The sequence below is a fragment of the Poecilia latipinna genome, unplaced genomic scaffold (assembly GCF_001443285.1).
Source record: "Poecilia latipinna isolate Pla-1442-1.1 unplaced genomic scaffold, P_latipinna-1.0 Scaffold2224, whole genome shotgun sequence".
Classification (NCBI taxonomy): Eukaryota; Metazoa; Chordata; class Actinopteri; order Cyprinodontiformes; family Poeciliidae; genus Poecilia; species Poecilia latipinna.
The window spans coordinates 84,368-107,875 of record NW_015114840.1 but is presented as its reverse complement, the minus strand read 5'-3'; the positions used below and the strand labels follow the sequence as shown (position 1 = coordinate 107,875).

General features: G+C 39.9%; 2 protein-coding genes across 2 annotated transcripts; both read left to right on the top strand.

The window, feature by feature from the left end:
• The first annotated feature begins 5,305 nt into the window (after positions 1-5,305).
• On the top strand, positions 5,306-13,752 carry tmem196 (transmembrane protein 196). The gene is made up of 5 exons (XM_015018056.1): positions 5,306-6,092; positions 9,204-9,260; positions 11,433-11,568; positions 12,832-12,950; positions 13,054-13,752. The coding sequence occupies exons 1-5, from the start codon at positions 5,928-5,930 to the stop codon at positions 13,123-13,125; spliced, it is 549 nt and encodes a 182-aa protein (XP_014873542.1). The 5' UTR covers positions 5,306-5,927; the 3' UTR covers positions 13,126-13,752.
• Positions 13,753-16,911: 3,159 nt separating this feature from the next.
• Positions 16,912-20,335, top strand: polr1f (RNA polymerase I subunit F). Its single transcript, XM_015018067.1, has 4 exons — positions 16,912-17,248; positions 18,014-18,155; positions 18,437-18,645; positions 19,406-20,335. Exons 1-4 carry the CDS (start codon positions 16,959-16,961, stop codon positions 19,893-19,895), a joined length of 1,131 nt encoding a protein of 376 aa, XP_014873553.1. The 5' UTR covers positions 16,912-16,958; the 3' UTR covers positions 19,896-20,335.
• Positions 20,336-23,508: the final 3,173 nt, after the last annotated feature.

The window sequence follows — 23,508 nt, the reverse complement described above, 5'->3', positions numbered from 1 at the left end:
CACCCGGCTTGTGTTTTTCACTTTGCAAAGAAGCAAGATTCTCTTTTTTTTTTTTTTACATTATACTGCAGAATGATTCCTCAATCAGAAATCTTGATTTAACACCTGGTTTTGTGTATCTCATGGAAACTCCAGGCAAATACCGCGTGTTTACAAAGCACCATATGAAGATGAAACAGAACTGAATAAAAGGTAGCTCTTCCTCTTGAGCCCCTGAGAAGGAATTGATTTTAGGCGTTTTTGCAAGAGCCCACAAAGCCCACAAAGCAGAAATGTATTGATTGATTGCGTAACCTTTTTTTTTCCTCTCATCTCCTGCTTCTCTTGCCTCCCCTTTCTTCTCTTCAGCGTCTTAATCTTCCTCGTTATTGTTCTCAGTAGTTCGCTCATTCATTCACCAGGGTCTTTCCTTTGCTTGGTACATTTGCTAATTGTTGTGTTCGAGTTAAATTCAAGTTTTTTGACTGGAACAACTTTGCATGATTTTCTAAATTATGATAATTTAATGCAAAGTTGGCATTTTTAATGGACTTTCAATGCAACGTTTAGAGAAACTTTGCATTAAAAGTGCGGTAACACTTTATTTGAAGGGGGTTGAATAAGACTGTCATGACACTTTCATAAACATGACATAACACCTGTCATGAACATGAATAAGCCTTCATGAATATTTATTACTGTTGTCATAAAGCGTCATTCAGTAAATTATGACACTTTTAATACAAAGTTGACATGATTCAAAATGCCGTTGTTATGACAACTTGACATTAACCAAGAAATCATTACTAATATAAATTTGTTATAAAAGTATTACTGATTTCACTTTAAAAATTAGGTAACTTTATGTTATTAAAGGTAAAGTTTAAACAGTAATGATTTCTTGGTTAATGTCAAGTTGTCATAACAAAGACATTTTGAATAATGTCAACTTTGTATCAAAAGTGTCATAATTTACCGAACGCTTTATGACAACAGTCATAAATATTCATGAAGGCTTATTCATGTTCATGACAGCTGTTATGTCATGTTTATGACAGTATCATGACAGTCTTATTCACCCCCCTTCAAATAAAGTGTTAGCAAAAGTGCTATTATTTAACATGTCATGTTTTTGACAGTGTCATGTCAGTCTTATGCACACCCCTTCAAATAAAGTGTAACCGATTATTTTAGCATTTTGTCTCCAGACACACACATTTGGCCAGTGCCGCGCTCATTAGGAGCCTGCAGTCATGCATGTCTGTATAACTGTGACTCACAAGGAAAAGTGTATAGAAGACAGCGCCGCTGATTGGGCATGTATCGGCCTCTGGGGATGTCTTCAGCCCCGTCATCTCCTGATATCTCTTCTTTCCACTCACTTAGCTGATTAGGAGCTTACAAAGCTCATCTGTCTCCACTTTGCTGCTGCTTTTGGGCCGACACGAAAGTTCAGACTGAAGAGGCAGAGCTCGTACCGGGAACGATGAGAGCATCAGACCCGGCAGGGTCACAGTGTCTCTTCTCTGAAGGAAGCGTCCGGCTTTCTTGCTGAACCTTCTCGCAAAGCTGCTTCCTCTCATACGTATTTAAAAAACAATTTCCGAAGACAAATCGGTCAGCTCATTTTCGTTTCTTGGTTTGTTTGTAATTTTTTTTTTTTTTTGCTAAATAAATGTTGGGGAATTTCTGCAAAATTAAGTGTTTAAAATGACGAATCCTTGTTTTACAATCTACAAAAATGCCTTTATCTATGAGGCTAAAACTGTTCTGACCAATGGGACGTCCCTCTATAGGACGAAGTAATCCAGATATTCCCACATAAGGGGATACTTCTAATCTGTGTAGGTCAGATTACAATCTGACACAGAAAACTGTTTCAGAGGAGCAGAAAGAGTAATCTGAATCTAGTACAATTTTCCTCTCAAGTAGTTGCGCTGTGTTCATCTCTAATCCTTGTGTGTGGACAACGTTTAGTAATTCCGTCTTTATAGGCAAAATTTCCTCACAAATCTTCATTTTAAAAGCTCAGGGTTACCAAAACAACTTCGCAGAAAGTTCCCAGGGACATAATGTCCGTACGCTTTTCCTCACGTGATCCGTACAGTTGTAATGTAACCCAAGAACTGCAGGCAGCTCTGCTTCTCTCCGCTGCTGACTGGGCAGAGTGGCAGCCGAGGCAGATGTGACTGCAGCAGGAGGGAGGATGCTGCTCCTTCATCCAAACTCAGCCAAGTTGGCAGCGCCGAGAGAACGCCGCATTCTGCATTAAAAGTAAACAGTTGCTTTTAAATTTACGTCCTATGAAGTAGTTTCTGTTATATTTAGAAAAAAAAAAAACATTAGAAACACAGTGTCTGATTTGGGAGCATTTTGTATAAATTGATGTATAATTTGAAGGTTGTTTTTTTTTTCTTATACCTACTCCATGTTGGATTAGATAATTAGATGACTTTGAGTCATCTAATATAAACCATATGTGTGTCTTTTTTCGGCCCCTGTTAACTACTTTAAAAATGAACTTTTACCTTCATACGCTTTTCTAGCCAACCAATTTTACTCCAAGAGAGAATCGATGACTCAGAAAAGAATCCAGAACGAAATCTAAAGCATCGCAGTTAAATTCACTTTCACTTGTTCTTATTCTCTCCATGAGAGAATTATGAGCTAAAAAAAAAAAGCCAGTGTTGATCAAAAGTGTGAAACCTGTTGGCAGGTTTCTGGTCTGTTTTACTTCTCTGTGACAACTTGCTGTACATAATAAAACCATTCATTTTGCTCTCTTCAGATTTCAGAAGGAAAATATCCAACCATGGGGATGAGACCTTAACTTTAAGCACACTCTGGCTTTGCATTAGGACAAAGATCCAAAATTCACCAATGGTATACCTCAAAGTGGCTAAAAGATAAGGTTTTGGAGTGGCCTAGTCAAAGTAGTGATTTAAATCAAGCTGGAATGACACGTGTGGAGCTTAAGCCAATATTAATTCTCAAAAAACCTTCCACTGTGGCTGAATTAAAATGATTTCATCATAATATCTACACAATTCATGGAAAAGACTCTTTGCCAGTTCATGCCAATCTCAAAAGACATTGTTCCTGTCAATGATTGTATAATCATTTAAAAAGACTGGAGCCAAATTACTCATTCATATGTCACAGTGTTGGCTTTTTCTTTCTAATAAAAAATAAATCATCATTTAATAGCTGCATTTTGTATTTACTGGTTACTTTTTTAAAATGTTGAAGTGAGAATCAGAAATGTTTAAGTATGAAAAAGAGAAAAAAAAGATGACAAAGGAGAAGAAATATGAAATGCAACAAACAGTCACTCCTTTCCTGTAACTGTGTTCAAAAGAGTAAGAATGTTCCCTCCATCTTATTATAAACAGCCAAGCATTACTTCTGCATGCTACCATCTGAAATCTCTCTTTCTCTGCAAAACAGTCAATTTTGTTTACATCAAAGCTTCTCCTTTTGTCAGAAAAGTGCTTTTGCAAATGCTAATCCGCTTTGAAAACCAGCGCTGAGGTCAATTGTGATTTATTTTTGCTAGTGCTGTCAAGGGCTGTATATTATATTTCACTAAAAGAAGAAAAAACATAAATAAATGAAATATGGTTCTGAATCATTCACTTCCTTTATTTAACTAAATACAATCCCCAAACAAACAAGAACATCTGGATGCGCATGAAAGGCAGAAGTGGCTAAGAGAAACATTCGGATATTTATGACTTCATAACCAGATGAAGATCTGAATGAGCTCATGGATTAGGTCACGCACGCAAAAAGATCAACACTGACGGCCTCAGCGCAGCAGCCCATGACAGGAAATACAGCTGTGATCAAGATCTATTAGCTTAAGTCGAAACAACAAAGCACAGATGAGAGGGCAGCCGATGGAACAACGAGCGAATTGACGGAAGCAAAGAGAAAACTCTGGAGATTCTTCAAGTCTGCAATTGATTTGAAGCTGCGCTTCTCAGGCGGCGTCTTATTCTGGCCAGCAGCAAGTTACTGTGGGAGCTGCTGCAATAAATCAAGCTCTTGACAAACAAGACAGAATGTTTATGCCAAAGTCAGGACTTCACAAAATGATTTATTTTAATTTATGACTGATTTGTGTTCCTTAGGCAACCATGGGAACATCTGCACGCAGGAGCTCCAACAAAAGACTTCTAATCGATTTAGACGTGATTTAGTTAAAGTGACCAAGTTTAAACACGTTTTTTTTTTCTTTTTTTAACATCATAATTTGTCTTTAAGGTTTTTGTGGACTCAGTCCCACATTCCTTAAAATGTCCCATAAGACTTAATTGTATTTAAACAACCTCTGTGTTACTTTTCTTCAAAGGAAAACAACAGAACTTGTGTAAATTGATGAGCTGTGCAGCACAAGCCACCTTAAAGTGGACACCAACCTGAAGCTTATTCACCCGTGATATAATGTGTTTTATATTCACCTTAGGTAACTCCTGCAGCACTAAAATAAATAAATAAATAAAAAAAAAAGGCACAAAACATGACAACATTTTTGATTTGAATGAATTAATCGAAAAGTTTCATAGAACTGTACTGTCTTAATTCCCTTCTACATGGGAAAACATTCCATCTTTCCTCATCTTAAAAATGAACACTGCTAGGTTAATCCCCATAGTCAACCAGATTTAGACTCCTTGTTACCCCTCTGTGCTTATCTAAGACATACAGGCACCCCATTTGTGTTTGGTTATGGAGAGACAGGATGCAGAGCTGATACAGGCTGGTGCAGTGGTCACTTTTCTCAGCAGACTATAACTCACACTGATCATAAAAGATCAATGTGAGTTTATCTATTGTTGTTCCACTGTTTGTTGTCCTACAGTGAAGAAAAAAAACATGCATTTTTATTACACACAAATCTAAGATGTAGCTCATGTTAAATATGAAAAAGAGCCACAACTCAGAAGCAATATTGTTACAATAAAGTAAGAATATATTATGATAGCTTTTTTGCTGTGCTGTCAACTTATCATTGATTGGTTTGTACACTCCCTTGAACACACACAACCAGTTGCTTTATTCACATGTTTCACGGTTTGTTTCTGATATTGCCTGAATTTTGAGGGGGGGAAAAATGATGCGGTTATTGTGAGTTTAAATTAACAGGGAATATTTGGACTTTTATTAAACATGTGAGGAGCTACACTATGTTCACACCAATTCATCAAGAGAAAATAAAAAATATGTTTCTAAAAAAAACAACAACTACTAACTATAATTTCCCGAAATATAAAAGTATTGATTAACTATGAGTTAAACGCAATCATACCTTTTCAGTGAACAGAAACTTCAAAATCACGTCACCTGTTCATGACACGTCACTAAAGTTTATGCTAAATTAAGTGCTAAAGGCACTGTGTTTGTAAATCTTTATAGTTTCTCAGTGAAGTTGCCAAAAAGAATAAGAAAAAATGTAAATTCACTGGCTTGGTTCTCCACGAGCCAGAGATTGAGATCCTTTAAATCTTGTTTACGGTCCTGCTTTGTGTTCACCTGTGAAAACAGAAATAGTCTGTGCCCCGTGTGTCGATGTCCGTGCGCGCGCGTTCCTGTGCGCGCGTGATCGCGGCGGCTCTTTAGTACCTTGGACAGCGCTCGGCGCCACAGACACATCTGTGAACCGGGAGCGGGGACTTCCACCGACCGTCTGGTATTTGCGCAAACATTTTACTCAGAGGATGTCTCTTCTCTTTTGAATAGTTTTTGAGAGTTCACCACTTCTCCTTTGCAAGTTCCTTTATGACTTTCTGTGCCCGTGCGGACCGATACTAGCGGCTAAGCCCTCGCCATCCCGCTGGAGACGCAACCAGCGGAGCCACGCCGCCTTTGGAACGCCGAGAAGCGGGATCCTCTCTCGCCGTGAGCTCGCCTCCTCCCTTTGGAGCTGGAGAGATGCCCGGGGGAGGATGTGCTCCAGCCGCAAGATCCTGTGGAGCCTGCTCCTGCTCTCCTTGGTGGAAGTGGGCCTGGGTGTGGCGAGCATCGTCTTGGGAGCGGTGGGCATCATCTGGGTGCGTGGGGAGCACCCGCCTCAGCAGGGCGACGCTTCTCCGGTGTGGAGTGGACTCTGTGTACGTGAACTGCTGTCTTCACTTTTTTTCTGTTGTCTACTTCCAGAGTGGATAAGTACACGCGGAAAGCGTGGAAGGTTGAGAGCTCCAACTATTTGCCTTTCTAGAAAAAGACATATGAAAATACGATTTTTGCTCAAATTTGAAAGCAAATTTAAAAAATGTGGTATCTAACAGAGATGCTTTTAATAGCTTACTGGCTTTATTGTAAATGCAATAGACACGTAATGGATATGGTTAGATGCTAAAACTTTAAACTTGCAAACACTAAAATGAAACAGAAGAAAACAGGAAAAAATATATAAATAAAAACGAATTAATTAAAACAACTAATATACATGCAAATATTAAAACATACATTTTAAACTTTCTATTGTTATGTAATCCTGTCGTGCTTAGCATTATCTTAAAAAGAAAGAGAGAAAAAATGATGTGCTATTTGACCATACTGTCAAAGATGCACTCCCTCAACCATTTAGCCTCCTTCTCTGAAGCTAAAGATTGGTTTTATTAATTCATGCTTGACTTGGTCCTCACAGCGCTGCAGAGGGTCAAAGCTTTTACAGCCAATCATGCTCCCAGGCTTCTGCACGTCTCCTCTTGTTACTCGTGTTATCCTCAGCATCACTGTTTTGATGCCACTGCTGGACTGTAAAAAGTTTGGTTTCGGACAAACTCCCAGAAGTTTACAGACATTAATGCAACCACTGCTCCAGCTAAGGAAACATCACCTATCTATCAATTGCTAACCCTTGCGGTTAGAACGAATGTGTTCGTTCAATCAGGGCAACTCAGTCTGGAGACTCTAATAGTCTATCCAGGTATAATTTGTTGTTTTGAATCAGAAAAGTGAGAAGAAAAAAATCTAACTAATGATTGAATGCTTGCAGGCAGGGCAGTTAGTGTGCATACCTCTGCAGTACTTTGCGTGATGGACATGTTGTGCAATGTGACACACGTGTTCAAGAGCTACAGCTGTCTGGTGAGTCAGTCATCCTGGAGATTGATTGATTGATTGATTTGACTGAAAAAATTGGTTGATTATCCAGGATTTTTAGGGGAAGATTCCTGCTGAAACTCCATCATTCTCCACCTGAACAGGCCTCCCTGGTAAACATGTGTATAAAATCCTTAAAATAAATGGTTGTTATGGAGACTGGGTTGCCCAAAGATGTCACTCTTTGCTGTACCTCTCTAACGGTGAGCCTTTGGAGATTTTCTTCACCCACTTTTACCATCATTTCCCTCATTGTGCATGGTGGCAGGATAAACTTGGAGTCCCATCCAGCTTTGTTTGGCAAAGTTCCTCAAGCTCCTAATTACTTCGCAGACCGTAGCTTTTGGTGAGCAGATATTTTCCTGTAATCATTTTCCAGCTGATGTAGATTAGCGCACATTTGCTTTATCTGAATGTTGTCGGGTTTTTTTTTTTTTGTTCTTTTTTTGCTTTAGTTGTACCCATTTTGGAGAGCAGGCCAAAAATGTCAAGTCATATATATTCTCCAGGACAACAGGAGCTCATTGATTACAAAAATTAAAATCCTTACACATTCTAGACAAGCTTAAGTTGCAGAGACACATCTTTTAAAATGCCACTTGGTGCGGCGACATTTGATTAGTGGATATGTCTTTTCTTTATAGAGTAGTTGTTCTCATTTTAAAGACTGGTTTTACATATTACTGTATTGAAACAATCCATCCATCCAGTCACTGTTGTCCATTTAGGGCCTCAAGGTCCTGGAGGGAAACACAGAGACATCCGTCTCCTTGGCAACACTCTCCAGCTCATTGTAGGGTTTAGATGTTCCCTATAGGCAGAAGGAATCCAATGGGATAAACTCTTCCTGCAAAGTTTTGGGACTGGAAATGGGGGCTAGGCTTTACTTTGGAAAACCTCCAAAGGGGAGGGATGCTGATCAGATACCAGAACCACCTCAGTTAACTCCTTTCAATGCAGAGTGGTTCTATTCTTACCTCCACCTGGATGATGATCCAACTTCACCTCCATCCACCTGCTTGTATCCAAGATCTTGCTCTTTTGGCCGTGATCATTTCATCGCGACAGTAAGTCGAGGTCCAAGCATAGATAGATAGAACAGTGAATAAAGAGCTAATAGCTTTATTGCTCTGCTGTTTTTTTCCATTGCAATAACTCGGAGCAGGGCTCACCTTACTGCAGACAAATCCCTCATCTGTGCATCCGTCTCCTGCACCATCCTGAGAGAAAAACATTAAGATACTTGACCTCTTCAACATTCACTCCTGCTGGGTCTAGCTCCAGGAAGATGCCCCTAATTGTGAAAAGTGCTCTAAATGTTTCCATTCTTTGAAGAGCAAACTAAATCCGAAAATATTCCTCAGAAGAGTACGAGTTTTAAAATGTACAGACCCCAGATCTATAGGAGGAAATTTCATGTATTTATTTCTATGTTTGCAAAGGTATTTGTGAAACAAAGGAATAAGTCATGCTACTTTGGAGAAATACAGCATGTGAGAAACTTAGGATTATAAAAAAAACAAGCTGCATAACACACACAGAAAGAGCCTAATAAATAAAACAAAAACATAAGATTGCTTTGTAGATATTCTTTTACAAAACAGTAAAGTCCAGAGGAACTATAAAATGAGGAAATATTAAAGTTTAATGACAAATCTTCAGCGTTAGCTGAAAGTAGGGTAATTCTTTTGCGTTTGCATATTTCCAATAAAATCTTGTACACAGGGACTCCGACCGAACTTGACACAGGAAATAGTAGTTGACGAAGGAGAGCTCACATATTCTCACTGCTCCTTCCAGCAAAACAAATACAACACACAGCTTGCTGATCTGTCTCTCTGTGAGCTTGTTCTGCCAGCATAATGCACCCTGCAGTTTACTCTAAATTACTTACATCCGGGACAAATGTGGCTTTCTGCCACGGCACATTATTTTAGGAGAAAGAAAATACATGCGAGGGAAGAGAGGGATCTCCTTTCCTGTTTTCAGGATTTGGGGGGGGAAAGGAGTAAAAACCACAAAAAATATTGTAGTAATTTTACATGTGCGGAGCTTGATTCAAGTTTTAGTGTTGCTAATTAAGATTTTGATTCTTCTTCTTCTTCTTTTCCCAGTTTCTGCTCTGTGGGATGTGCGGAGTGCTGTGTGCCTGGAAGAGGACAGGTCTTATTGTAAGTGCTGTAAAGTTGTCCCACAAAGACCCATTAACTTCTTTTTCTTTTAGTTTTTTTCTGTCCTCTAGATTGTGACCTAAATATGACAAAAGCTTTTTCTTGTTCCAACACAAGACAAACTCGTCAAAAGGCCACGCAAGCTGTAGGTTATGCACGATGTGCGCGTGCGGCAGAAACCAGTCGGTTTGAGCAGCTCTTCTTCAAAACTTATTTCAAAACCCACACTTGTTATTTGTGAAATGCTGCTGATTTAATTTATACAAAAAAAGGCCACGTGGATGTGTGGTTTCTGAAGGGATTCAACCAGGTTTGACCCCTCAGACCTCAACGTCAGATGAAATTCCGTCCAGCGAAATAAACGCTGCGATCTCTGGCAATTCTGACGCACGCGCATTGAATTGTTCGGATCCCCCAACATGTCAACCCATTTCTCATCCTGATGGGCCGCTCCTGAAAATAGCCCGCTGAACATGTGCCAGGGATGCACATGTTTCTTTTTACTCCATCCCTCTGGGAACAGAAAACCCCCTTCCTTCAATGTTGAAAAACATGTCATATGAATCTGCAAAACTCACAAATCCGGACATGACATGCACTCAGAATGTTTTCAGTTGGATTAAGACGGAGGCCCCTTAAATCTCTGTAAGGAAGGATTTATAGATTAATTGTACTCATAAAATAGTTGTCTTAACTTCAGAATACATCTCCCTTTTCATAATTAGATAGGGCTCATATATTTTAATATATACAGGGATATTCACTAAATTTGAAAGTTATTGAAAAGTTAAATTAAGTAACTAAATTCACTGACTTATTGATAAATTGCACACCGATTGACGTCTTCAAGTCTTTATTTCTGTTAATTATGATAAAATAATAATAAAATAAACATCTTAGTACATAAATCTGGGTGCTAAATGAAAAGTATGTTTGATACCAGCTTAAAGGTTGTTATTTAGAAAAATGTGTGTATAATCTGACAAACGAAGCGCATCAAAACAAATTTTAAAATCTAATGAACTAATTGTGTGTATAACTGCATTTAAAGCGCACAGAGTGTTACCAAAGAGACCTTAAAAACATACACAGAGAGTGTTCTGATATCTGAGGAAATCAGAGGAGGCAAGCAGTCACCTCTCTTCTCTTCCTGTCACTCTTTCAACCTCTTTTTTTTTTTTTTTTTTTTACAGCCAGTGTGTCTCCAAGTCCTTGTGCTCCTCTTTGACTCCGTCTCCTGCAGGCAGTGCAGTAATGATGGATCAATGTCAGTCCGATCTGCTGTAACCGAGACATCTCTGTGTCTCACCCTGTCTGTCCCGAGCTTTTGTCTTTCTCTTCATATCTCTCCTGTTCCTCGCTCCGATATGTCTTTCTGCCTCCCCTATTATGTCACACCATCGCTGTCAATCCGGTGTCCCCGCTCCCTCCGTCTTCCCCTTTTCATCTTCCTCCATTACTCCCCTCCCTCCCGCTCCGCTGCCTGTGGGGTGATGATTGCATTAGCTCGGTTTGGCTCCGGACCCCTGCCAGCCGATTTCCACACTTCTCCGGGTAATGACTGAAATCCGAGATGCCCTTTTGCATGCGGTTAAAGGCACTAACGGCATCTGTACTGGGAGCAATGAGACAATACCTGCAGTGCAGGAGCAAAACACAAACACACACACACATATGCATTTTAAATCAATGGACAGTATGATTGTATGAGTGTGTTGTTCTGAAAGCAGAGTAATGGAGATGCAGTCATTTCCCAGTTGGAGTCTTTCGGGAAAATCTCAATCTCAAATGGGGATTGAAGTTTTGCTTTGGCCCATCAAAGTTCAAACCGGGTTCGTCCATATATGAAGTGATTGATATGACAATACTCAAAACGAAATCCAACCAACAAACATCAAGCCCCCTCATCCACAATCAACAGCTAGCAACTGATGTAAGCATATTCGCAAGCTTTGCAATATGTCTGGAAGACACAATCTGCTGTGATAGAAATCCAATTTTCCAATGAGAAATGGCATTTATTTTGTCTGATTTGCGTCACTCATCGCCACAGCCGTTGTCTAATATGGGAAAATAATTCAGATCAAAGCTCCTCTAGTGATCGTTCTGCTCATGTGATATCAATTAACTGACATGAAAATGAATCTTTATGTGTCTGTGTGCTTTTCCCAGATGATCCTCTTCTCAGCATGCTGCATCTGCGGCCTGATCGCCGGGATTCTCAACTTCCAGTTTGTTCGGGCGCTGAACAAACGGCCAAACTCGTTGCAATCGATCCACCTGGCTGCCATGACACTGGCCTGTCTGGGTAAATAAACAGAAACCTGCATGACACAACATGTTATGATGCAATGGAAGGCAACTGGCAAAGAGTTGTTGTGTCTGAAACAATAGACGTGTGCACGACTGTAAACTGGTGGGGGCTATCATACAAGAAAATAAAGTGCTCTCCTTTATTGGAGCCTGTGGTAAAAGTTTTGTACACGGATTTAAGTTAAGTCATCCGTTTATTGCAGTAACCTTAAAGTGAACTGCTATTTTTAGCAAAATTATGTCTTGGTGATCGTAGAGCATTTTAGGAAAAATAACTGTTGGGAAACTAGCTGTCAAAGCAAAACATTGTGGAATCCCATGTTTCTAAGAGGTCAAACGTTTATATTTTTTCTATAGCATTTCACAAGAGTTTAGCTTTAATTTTTCCAACATCCTCAGTGTTTTCTGATGCACTCTTTTCTTCAGATGTCTATCAACATCCCCACATCTTGACTTGGTCATGTTTGTCCTCTCTACCATGCAAACACTCTGAAATCCCTCAGATTGTGAGGACGCCTCCTATCCACAGCCCGCCTCGTGTGACGCCAGAGATTTCATTCTGTTTTTTTATGTACTCTTCTCCTGACTGGTACCTTTCTAAAGGTATTAGTTTAAGATTGCGCAATCAATCAATCAAGTTTATTTGTATGCGACATTTCAGCAACAAGGCAGTTCAAAGTGCTTTACATCATAATCCAGGTAGAAGGTTATCTGATGACCTGATATGAGAATATAGTTGATAAAAATGAGTGGATCAGGCACAGAACCTTGGAGAACACCATGGAACAGAAGAATCTGGCATCAAAATACTCAAGGTGCAATGACCTTTAAAGTGTGTCATAAAAATAGGCCCAAAGTATCATTAAGTTAAAGTTTTTCAGTCTACAAATTTCCCTGGTGTCTGTCTACTTGTGTCGTCTTAACTAGACTAGTTCTGCATCTCAAATTCTGATTAACGCTCCGCATCCTGAGCAAATGTGGCAAGTCTATTCACACCGACATGTCCAGGAAATCACATGCCCACTCTGAAGTTAGGATTTGCAAATTAACTTTCCAAAAGACACGTTATTGGTGCATTGTCGCAGACATGTTTCATCTCATTTTGTGTGACTTCCACACAATGCATTGTTGAATATATTCTCATTTCTTATTTTCTTTCAAGAGGAAAAGTAAAGAAAAGACAGGAGTTATCAGAGCTTGAAGAAATTCTCCGCTGGGAATTGTGAATTTATTCTAAAAACCATCCCGTCTTTTCCAGGGATCTCAACCTGTACCTTATCCACATGGCTTACCTGTCGACTGGCCAGCTCTGAGCAGCAGCGGATGTTCATGGAGAGGGAGCACTCGCTGCACCATTCGCACGAGATGACAGAGAAGGTAAGACTAGACTGCTGAAAGAAGACAAACATAATGCCTCTGAAGGGTAAAACAAAACATCTTTGGGATAAGTGTAAAATACGCCTGTGTGTCTCCTTTTCAGGAGGTCCTTGACAACTCGAGTAACGGCATTCCTCAGGTCTCCTACAACGGACACACTTCGCCGTCACCTTGACAATTTCACAAGCACCAAAACAAAGACAGTTACTGCAACATTATCTGCGGGACAGAAGGTTCAGCTTGCGGCTCACTCGACATATCCCTCTGTCCTGTCCTGAATGCAAAAACCGGACCAGGGCGCTCACCTTGGAAATCCTTACTACTGTCAGAGAGACAAACGCAGCATTAGGACAGCTGTCGTGCTTCTGAATTATTATGCAGACACTGGTTCAAACATCCTCAGCTCAAACCAAAGCAAGGATGCTGAACTTTTGTTTGGATGACAGCTCAGGTGAACATCTTTGTGACCTCTCTCTCTTAACGTTAATGAGCAGGCAGGGCGGATTTTCCCCTCGAAACAACGAGCACAAAGTTAGCATGCGGCTGATCCATATGTATCGAAGAGCTACTGCAATTTCAGTCTCACTGTCTTAACTCAATCTCTCTGTCTAGTAACCAGTTTAATGAATGCAGTCTGAGATAGTCAACAGTAAACTGTATGTATTGTCTGATGATGGAATGCTTTGACATGATAACACAGCAAATGTACTGTACCATATAACAATGCTTGTATAATAAATTGTTATTTTTATAATGCTTCTTATAAAGTTACATTAAATAAAGTATGGCTAGCCTATGACGACGGATGTCTTTGATCATTTTTGTCTTTATTTTTGCAGCAGTGTTGGAATGATTAATGCAGTTGTTTTGACGATGTACTTTTTTTTTTCTTTTTGCACTTTTGGTTTCTGCCTTTTAAAATTTTTATGGGTGCAGTTTTTGCCTACTTTTGTTTTTTTCTTTTGTTTCAATCATACAATCATAAACACTGACCTTAACAGAGAAATGTGGGGCCTGTAGTACATTGCATTTTGTTGTGGGTTCTTCCAAAAACCTGCTGACGACTTTGTTTCTGATCTATTCTTGAATACCAGTTAGGTTTGGACTTCTTCCCCGCCCCCTTTTTTTGTATCTAGTGAGGCTGTATTTGTTTTATTTTATACTTTGAATGAATTCTTAAATGAGACAAAGAGGAAATTGGTATACTCTCATATTACTTTATAGGGGTGTCTAGTTTCTGGAGTTACTATGTTGTTTTTACAGAGTCGGCTCATAGCACAAAAGCAGTGAAGAAACCTAAACTACTCTGCATTTTCTGTGGCCGACAGGCTACAAATGATTTATAAGCACTGTGGGGATATTGCAGCTGGGTGAGTTGTTGCTGCCAATGACGTCTAAGTTGGCATCTGATTCACAGCTTCACGTTGGCGCATGGTTACATGGGTGTTTGAAACTTCATTGAGTCTGGACTGTATTTGATCGTCTGTAGTTCAAGAACTAGACTAATAATACTTTAACAAAATTATGGAACTGATCAGACATTGTTTAAAATGAAGTTGTGTTTGATGAAAACTTTAATATATCAGTGAAAACACAAAACCTTTCTGACGCCTTTTAGAAATTTGGACCAACTTAGAGTTAGATATAAATGGAAACCAGGATAAAGTGGGAGGGGTTGAAAAACAACTATTCTATTTTAAAAACAGATAATTAAGGTGCTTTTTTTCAAGAAATTTTCAATAAAATCATGTCTCACTCTTGTAAACCCAGTATTGCCTCATCTATTAAGCTAAATATATCCCCACACATGTAACTGTCTGAATCTGTTCATATTTTAACATGTTTTAATCAACTTTAAGGTGTATTTTTGGGAAGGAATAGTGACCATTCATTAAAAAAAAACAGTGTTTAACTTTTGAGCGGCGTAAATAAAAAAATCTGAAAAGTGTGGAAAGCATTTATCTTCCCTTGTCGTTCCCCCAGAGATGCCTCTAAATGAAACCCCAGTGCATAGAGTTGAGTCAGTGATTGCAAAATTCTGAAATGTGTAAAAAGTTAAAATCACACGAATAGGTTTCTGAAACAACTTTACCGCAAATAATGTAAATATTTGTTTTCATGAAAATTTCTGGATCTACCAAACACCCAGTTGAAAAAGCACCCTCCCTGCATGTCTGACTTTTGGCACTGTTCGCGCCTTCCACAGCAGATATAAACTCAACAAATAAAGTAAATTTGGTTTATAGCTGCTGTAAAACCTGCCTTGAGGAAATGCTTCAGAAAGCAAGATGGGAAACAGCAGCACACACACACACACCACTTCAACCTCTTGTGAAGACATTCAGTTGCTCTAACAACATCATGCTGCTCAGTACTTAATTATGAATCTTTATGTACACTAAGAGGTGCGTGTGTGTTTGTGTACACGGCTGATGTGTGTGTTAACTGCTTTCTCTAGAAGCTGCTGGGACCTCTTGCTGTTTCGGAAATCACGTCACCATTCATCACTGTGACAACAGACAGGAGCCGGGCCCCTGACAGCACCAGATCTGCAGTCAGTGTGTGTGATAAAGAGAGAAACGCTGAATCATGCGACCTCCTGCGGTGCTGCCCTGTCAGAAAACCGTAACACTAGATCTGTGTGCGCCCAAGTGTCAGGGTAATTTTCAACCCGTGAGTCTGCATGGGTCTCAGTGTAAGTAAGCATGCAAGGGTGCACTAGTTGCACTATCTGACACCCCAGGTCACCCTAATGATCTTAATGTGAAGGCGATACGGAATCAATGAGCGTCCAATCAAGGCCAGCACAAGTTGAGGATTACATAATGAAGGGCATGGTGTAGCTGCAACTAAATGAACAATGACGCTTTTGGTTTGGTAGCCTGTTTAGTTTCTTTAGATGTTGCTACAAAATAATCCATTGGACCTTATAAATGACCTTATAAATATATATATATATATATATATATATATATATATATATATATTCCTCAGAGAGGAATTGGAGAAGCCTGGAAGGTGAAGACCACAGTGGTGCCTGTGGTCATCGGGGCCCTCGGGGCAGTCACCCCCAAACTGGAGCAGTGGCTCAAACAGATCCCAGGAACAACATCAGACATCTCAGTCCAGAAATGTGCAGTTCTAGGCACAGCCAAGATACTGGAGGAACCCTCAAGCTCCCAGGCCTCTGGTAGAGGACCCGAGCTCAGAGGATGAAAGAGACCACCCGCGGAGGGTGAGAAAGGAATTTTATATATATATATACCCTCCACCCTCCGCGGGTGGTCTCTTTTTCATCCTCTGATGAAATTCTAATTGCCATCAAAAGTCAGACCTGTTTTGCTGTACAAAAAGGTTGCATGACTGATTTTATTAAATCGAGACAGGATCTGGCATCAAACATGGGCCACTTCAATGGGAATGGGAGCCTGTGTTTGTATTTAGCCATTTCTATTATTTGAAAGTTTTAATAATCATTTTTCATTTTCCTTCAACTTTAAAATTATCTCTTACTTTCCTAGTCTACAACATAAAAATCCCAATTAAATACATTGTAATTGTTGCCATGCAGAAAATCCTCAGGGGGAGAATACTTTTGCATGACACTGAACTGTTCTGCTGCTTAATTTTATTCCCAGATTACTGTACTAGATTAACTGGGGCAGTATGTAGCTACTTTCATATCATATGTTAGTTGAAAGCTTGATTAGAAATACAAAAATAAATTAAATCAATAGCAGAAGACAATTATTCAAGAGACCACATTTGTGCATTTATTAAATGTATTGTTTTTTTGTTGTTGTTGTTTTTTTGACATGCAGGATTGACTCATGTTTGATTTTTTTATTTTTTTTTTCTTGAACGCTTCCTCTTTTCATTTCCCGCTATCCCGAGCTGTCATTCCACATCCCGACCAACAGGGGGCAACCCGAAATTAAATAACTCTTTTATTGAAGAAAAATTCTTAGCGGAAGTTCGTACTTGTTTGTCTTCCGGTTTACATGAGGCATGGCGAACTTGAACCATGCCGAAGACGAGCAAAACCACGTGAAAATGCCCGGTGAGCTACCCGCTGCTGGCTCGCCAGTCAAACCGGGTCAAGGGTCCTGTGCGCCGGGTGAAACTCCGAGCACCATCCCCTCGTTCGCCGCCGCCTCGGAGCTGCTGTCTGCTCCGTACTCCTGCCTGGTGCTGAACACGCACCGCAGACACGTCGCGCTGCCTCCCGTCTATCTGAACAAGAAAAGGACGGGGATACAGGAGGAGCTGGACGCCGAGCTGCTCAAGTTCTCCCCGAGGTAGGACGGTCTCTGCGGGTTTCAGCTGCCTGTGGATTTTGATCGTTTTATTTCTGGGTGAATATCAGACAGGAGGTTCGCTGTCAAAGTTGGGGATAGAATTTTCAAGCTTGCATCTGAAGGAAAGTAACGCACATTTTTGATGCATAAAAACTTGAGATCGATCATCCACATGGATATTTATAGGTATTTATATCTGAAATTGTTTGATTTGCTTATTTAATTGGGAAGTTCTCATTTTGTAATATACATAACGTCTTTTTTTGTTTTGCCTCATCTTGTTTTTCAGACGTTTTGGATATAAAAATATCTTACAAAGACCTTTTCTTTCTCAGATCTTTATTTGCATGACTAGACTTTTGTGCAAGTTCACAATGAAGGCAAGCCAATAAAGAGTTGGTTTTTCAGAGTTCTGTATGATTCAAGAACATGAAAGGAAAGTTGAGTGGAAGGAAAATGTACAATAGGAAACTGTTTAGAAGCAACAGAGCTTCACATTTTCTCAGACTGACTCTTTATTAGCATGACACATTCTGTACATAATAAATCTATAGATTAGCTTCCTGATATTTTCTATGATATAAGTAAGTGAGCTGCACCTGATGCTATTGTATCTTAGCAAAAAGTGCTGTCCTTCCACATGATGTAATTGCCTTAAATGTATCAGAATTGAATATGTGGTATAGCGCAGCAGGCTGTTTATGTTCTGCTCGATGATTAAACTCTATTAAACACAGTTTGTCATCACGCCCATCTCTCTTCCAGTCTGCACGGAGTTCCTTTAGCATATGACAACATCCGGATCGCGACCCAACAAGGAGACATTTACGACGACAGTGGCTACATCCACATGGACATTGAGGCCAACTTTATTGTTTTCCAGCCCAAAAAAGGACAGAAACTCTTGGTAAGGCAGACTTTACTTTCAGAGAATCTTTTATTCAGCTAACAGTCTCTTATTGCATTTTTACATAACGCGGTGTGTCGTAGTTTTGAGAAATTGAGCTGACCGGCTTTAAGTTGGCAAATAGCACCATCGACATGTTGGAAAAGCGACAATTTGTTTACCTCTAACTGATATTAAAAGCACTTTGTTCCAACAGTAACACGATCGCTTTGCCTAAGTCTGTCCAAATAATGTTTCGTTAATATGCACCAAGACGATGAATGTTTTCTCTGCCTTCGCAGGGAAAGGTGAATAAACTCGGAGTGAGCCACGTGGGCTGCCTCGTACACGGCTGCTTCAACGCCAGCATTCCCAAACCGAATCTCGTCTCCGTGGAAACCTGGAGGGACGGCGGGCCGAGGATCGGGACGGAGCTGGAGTTCAAGGTGACGACGCTGGATGCCGACGCCGCAGGGGTGCTGCTGATCAGGGGTCAGCTGGACAGAACCAGGTATGGGGAGGGAGCGTCTGCGCTGATTGGGTTTTAACCTGAGTTGATGAAACTCAGGTTTTTTTTATGAAAAAATAATAATAATAATAACATGCAGTAAATGTTACTTTCACTGAAAATTAGAGGATATGTGTTACTAATGTTGACCTTTTTAGTCATAAAATATCTGGTCACTCTTTACTGAAAAAGTTTAAAAAAAAATAATTTCTGCATGTTTTTGTGAAGAAATTTAATACTGAAAATAAATGTTAGTTATAGTGTAGGGAAGGTTTATATGGACTTAATATTTTCTCACCTTATTTTTTGGAATTTATCGTAGTAATAAAACTGACACTAAAAGTACTTGAGTTTTTCCTTCTGTTCTTTTCATCAATAAATCTAAGCAGTTTTTCAGTCTTATATGCATTCTTAAATTTACCAGATTCTGCAAATATGCCTTAGACTGCATGAATCCCATTTCACTACATATTTTGAGCATTTCTTGATATCTGTATGAAAGCAATAGTGCAAAAACAGCAAATATGTACATTCTTTAAAACATTTTTAAGGAATAATGTTTATCAAGTAATACTTATCAAACTATCCTGCGGTTTAACTGCGGTGTCTGGCCTGTTGTGCAGCAGTACAGCCATGGTGAAAAGTAGAAAATCCTGCGATGAAAGCACACAAGCACCAAGTAGAAGTTATTCTGCAGGTTCGCCCCTCCATTGTGTCGTTACACTCTCCTGTGACTGATGTGTTTCATTTTTGTGCATCACAGGGTGCAGGAGCTGTTGGCTATGAGCGAGAACTCGGAGTCGAGCGTTCCTGCCGACCAGGAAGATCCACAGGAAGCAGAGCCGGCCCCAGAGCCACAGGAAGCAGAGCCGGCCCCGGAGCCACAGGAAGCAGAGCCGGCCCCGGAGCCGACCCACGACGGCACGCCCAAGAAGAAGAAGAAAAAGAAGAAGGAGAAGGAAAGAATCAAAGAGGAGGAGATGGAGGAACAGATAACAAAGACACCACCGGGTCTGAACGGATCCACGGAGCAGACAAACAGTTCGGACACTCCAGAGAGGAAGAAGAAAAAGAAAAAGGAGAAACACGTGAAAGAAGAGGAGAAGCAGATGGAGGTTTCGGCCGTGGAGAACCACCGTGGCTTCGGTGACAAACCGAGCAAGAAAAGGAAGCTTGAAAGTGGGACAGATGCACCGTCAGGGGACGACGTAACCCCGAAAAAATCCAAGAAGAAGAAAAAGAGTGACGTTTAGGAGTTCACCCTGAAGTAGTAAATTGCGGACTCCAGAGGTGACTTTAATCGGAGCTCAATCTTAAAACGTTTAAATTAAGTCCTGCAGAAGAAAACTGATCAATGGTGTCTCTTCTCAGTGAGTTGTAGTTCCGCTACGCCGCCTGATGGTGGAGCAAAACCACCGCAGATGAACACACTGGCAGGCAACAATCGGGGGTGAAAACTTGTCAGTTCTGACATGAAAGTCAACTCATTTTCCTCATGTGCCTTTCTGAGATTTCTTCCTTTCAGACAGACTGCTTTGACAAAAGCTCCATTAAAAGTGAGTGATTTTTACGGATCATGCTCATAACCCATGCAGCACAGTCACAGTGAAGCCAGAGAACATTTTTCTCCAGAGTGTGTTTTTATCTTGACAGAGAACTGCAGAAATATAAAATAAATATCTGATTCTCATACCACATGTCTCCTGTATTCTTGCTTTCAGCAGGATCATGGACAGATTTGGGTAAAAATGAAATAATTTTCAGTCATGTCTGTTTTTGGTCTGGCACCTCACATTTAGAAACCTGCATTTATGCATAAATGCTTTTTTTCCCGTGTTTTTTGTACCTTAAGCTGCTTTTTTTTTTTTTTTTTTTTTTTTTTGCTAAGCTGCCGGCGTTGGTTGATGAAGCGTCGACAGACGGCACTAAAGATCCCTGTGTTTTCTTTACCCTGCCTCCACACACTCGGATCTCCCAGCCTTTCAGTGGGAATCCTAATTAGCTGCTAGGTGCTAAGAGTTAGGGAGCTTATCGGAAGCTGCCTAAAAGAGGAAAAATAAGGAGCTTCAATTAAGTCAGCTTATCTTCTCTTATCACACGTGACGGTAGATTTCTGTGAAGAACTTCAGGTGGGAGGTTTTCATTAACGTTTAGGTTTATTTTTTTTAATTCCCGAGATTAGAGATTAGATCTATTTGCATGAAATAATCTAAAGGTGTTAGTTTTTTTTTTTTTTTTTTCCTTCTGTCACAAGTAATTCTTAAACCGAATAAGTAGCAATGGCTGCTCTGCAAAAACAGCACATTTTATAAGGTACTAATGAACAGGTTATGTATTTATATAATGACATATAAGGGAAAATATGCAAGATGGGGCAAACTCTTCACTTCCCAGGTTCATCCCAGTCAAAATATCTTCCCATTTCAATATTTAGTCCATGATCGCCAGCTAATGTTTTAAGCTAATTATTGCAGCTGTAAAATCTTTCTGTACCTCCTGAATTTTCTCACATTAAAGCCACAAGATTTATTGTTTGTTACTGGGATTTTATATGAAATAAAGCGGTATATAAATGTGATGTGGAAGGCAAATGATATGCAGGTTTTAACGTTGTCTTTACTAATACAACTCTGAAAAGTGTTTCTCCGGTGAGGTTTGGTGTGTGAGAATGTACTTTTATATTTACATCTTGCCACGTGTTCAGATCAGTAGGTCCGGACTTTGACTGGGCCATTCAGTCACATGAATGTGTTTTAATCTCTGTTTAACGTCAATCTGCTGGAGGACGATTCTCCACCCTGGTTTTTGGTCGATTTGCAGAATCGAACAAGTTTTCCTTCATCCTCCTTACAATCTATTCTGAGCTGCAAAAATATTGAGATGTCAGCCTCACATGCAGTCACTGGTAGGCGTACTGCTGTAGCCATCGTGCATGGACATTAGATCTTTGCAATGAGAAGTATTTACTCAGACCAAAAGCTGACAAGATTACCATTAACCACACCGTTTTATTCCTGTCGTGTTTCTCACTTCAGTCACAGTTTGTGGTATGGGTGACGGGAGACAGAGCTGTAGAAGTAGTCAGATTTTCTGATTCTGGAGTCGTCCAGATGACGTTTTCCACCGCCTGCAACTTGCATGGAAATAAGTACCTGCCTTTTCCTTTCCCTCAGAGTCATCTCTCAGAAGACGGGGAATAATCGAAGATGTAAGATCTGTGTGTCATGGGAAATACATGATCGTTCTTAGGCAGTTTAGTTTTTTTTCCCTCTTTAACACTTCAAATAGTAGCAGGTGCCTTTCTCTGGAGGAGCCAGAGGAAACGTGGTGAGAAACTGACTTTCCCTAAAACCCCCATCATCCCTGGTCTGACCCTCACCTCTGAATCTAAAGTCCATTTTAATAGATTGAGGTTAAATTTAAGAGTAATGAAGTTTATCATCTGCACACACTAAAATGATGCTTTTATTAGGTATTTTTAATGCTGCAAAATGTCAAAAAATGGTCAAATTTGACCCTAAGGGTTAAAACAGAAGTTTTGGGGAAAACTGAACCAGAGTTATTTGTTTTGTAAAGGTTCCCAAGAGAAAACCTTTTACTCTGAAACGTCTGCACGCCACAAGATTTCTATAACTGTACACTTTGAAGATGCAGGAACAAATTTCGGGATGTTTGGCCAGAATACACATGACTACGTTCTGTGAGCGCAACCCAGCATTTAAGCCCCAAAAAACATAAAAACTGTCAAACTGTCAAGCAAGGTGACAGAGCGCTGATGGCACGGGATCGTTTTCCCACCACAGAATCAGGGTACGTTTACAGTCTGTGAGTCAATCAGAGATTCGTCAGTGTACCACGGTGACATGGAAGTTAAATTCGAGGGTCTGACAGCTGAGGCTTGGGTCACTGAAATGGATATTGATCTAGAGCAGAATGACGAAAGTGGAAAGAATTAAATCGCTGCAGTTGCCTATAGTCAAAGAGTGCTACCCGATGAAACTGATGTGAAAAAGAGAGGGCCGGAAAGTCTGCCGGAATGATCTGGAAGAATGGTGAGATCACAGAAAAGACGATCTTTCACGAAAGTTGGTTGACAAGTCCCTGATTCTGATTTATTTTTTATTTTTTTCTCAATTTTCCCACAAGCAGCTTCTGCACTTTGGTTAAGTTTATTAACTAAAACACAAATAATTCACATGATGTGCTCTTTAGAAAGAGCCTGTTTAAAGAGGGTGTGTTTTCCCATGAGGATACTCAGAGTCTTTTCTTTTTACCGTCCAAGTCGGTAAGACGCAGTGTTAAACATGCACTATTTTAACAAAACAAAGTAGAAAGGAACATGTTGTTGTTTTGATCTCAGACATTTACCTTCATTAAATAAAATATAGAGTGTCCTAACTCTATGGGTCAAATGTCTCACTTTGTTTTGGAATAGAAAATGTGTTTTTTAATCTACTCCCTGCAACAAAAAATAAAAACTTCTGTCAAAACCCTTGCTGTGTTTATCAAAGTCTAATGTTGGGAAGAAGTTTTTGAGGGTAATAAAAAAGTATCACTACATATTTGCGGCCCTACTTACAATAAAATTTACATGAAAGAAAAGAAACATGGCTAATGAAAGACAACGCAAAACCGTGCACTGTTTCTAACATTCTCCATTTAAGAAGATATCGTTTTGTCGTTGAAAATAAGTTAAAAACTACAAAAAGTGTTGTCTGTATTTGTTTCACTTGTTCATATTCAAGCGTTAGAATGGTCCAGTTAAAGTCTAGACCTAAGTCTAATTGTGGCAAGATTTCACAGCTGTAGCTCAATTCTGATGAGATAAAGCTATTTTGTAAAGAAACATTTCAAGAGTTTCAATCC

What these genes read in the sequence shown, in the direction of transcription:
- tmem196 (XM_015018056.1), top strand. Translation starts at nt 5,928, where the DNA reads ATGTGCTCCAGCCGCAAGATCCTGTGGAGCCTGCTCCTGCTCTCCTTG. An exon ending in CATGACACTGGCCTGTCTGG is followed by an intron (nt 11,569 to 12,831) that starts GTAAATAAACAG and finishes CGTCTTTTCCAG; the next exon opens with GGATCTCAACCTGTACCTTA. An exon ending in CGCACGAGATGACAGAGAAG is followed by an intron (nt 12,951 to 13,053) that starts GTAAGACTAGAC and finishes TCTCCTTTTCAG; the next exon opens with GAGGTCCTTGACAACTCGAG.
- polr1f (XM_015018067.1), top strand. Translation starts at nt 16,959, where the DNA reads ATGGCGAACTTGAACCATGCCGAAGACGAGCAAAACCACGTGAAAATG. An exon ending in CTGCTCAAGTTCTCCCCGAG is followed by an intron (nt 17,249 to 18,013) that starts GTAGGACGGTCT and finishes TCTCTCTTCCAG; the next exon opens with TCTGCACGGAGTTCCTTTAG. An exon ending in AAAAAGGACAGAAACTCTTG is followed by an intron (nt 18,156 to 18,436) that starts GTAAGGCAGACT and finishes CTGCCTTCGCAG; the next exon opens with GGAAAGGTGAATAAACTCGG.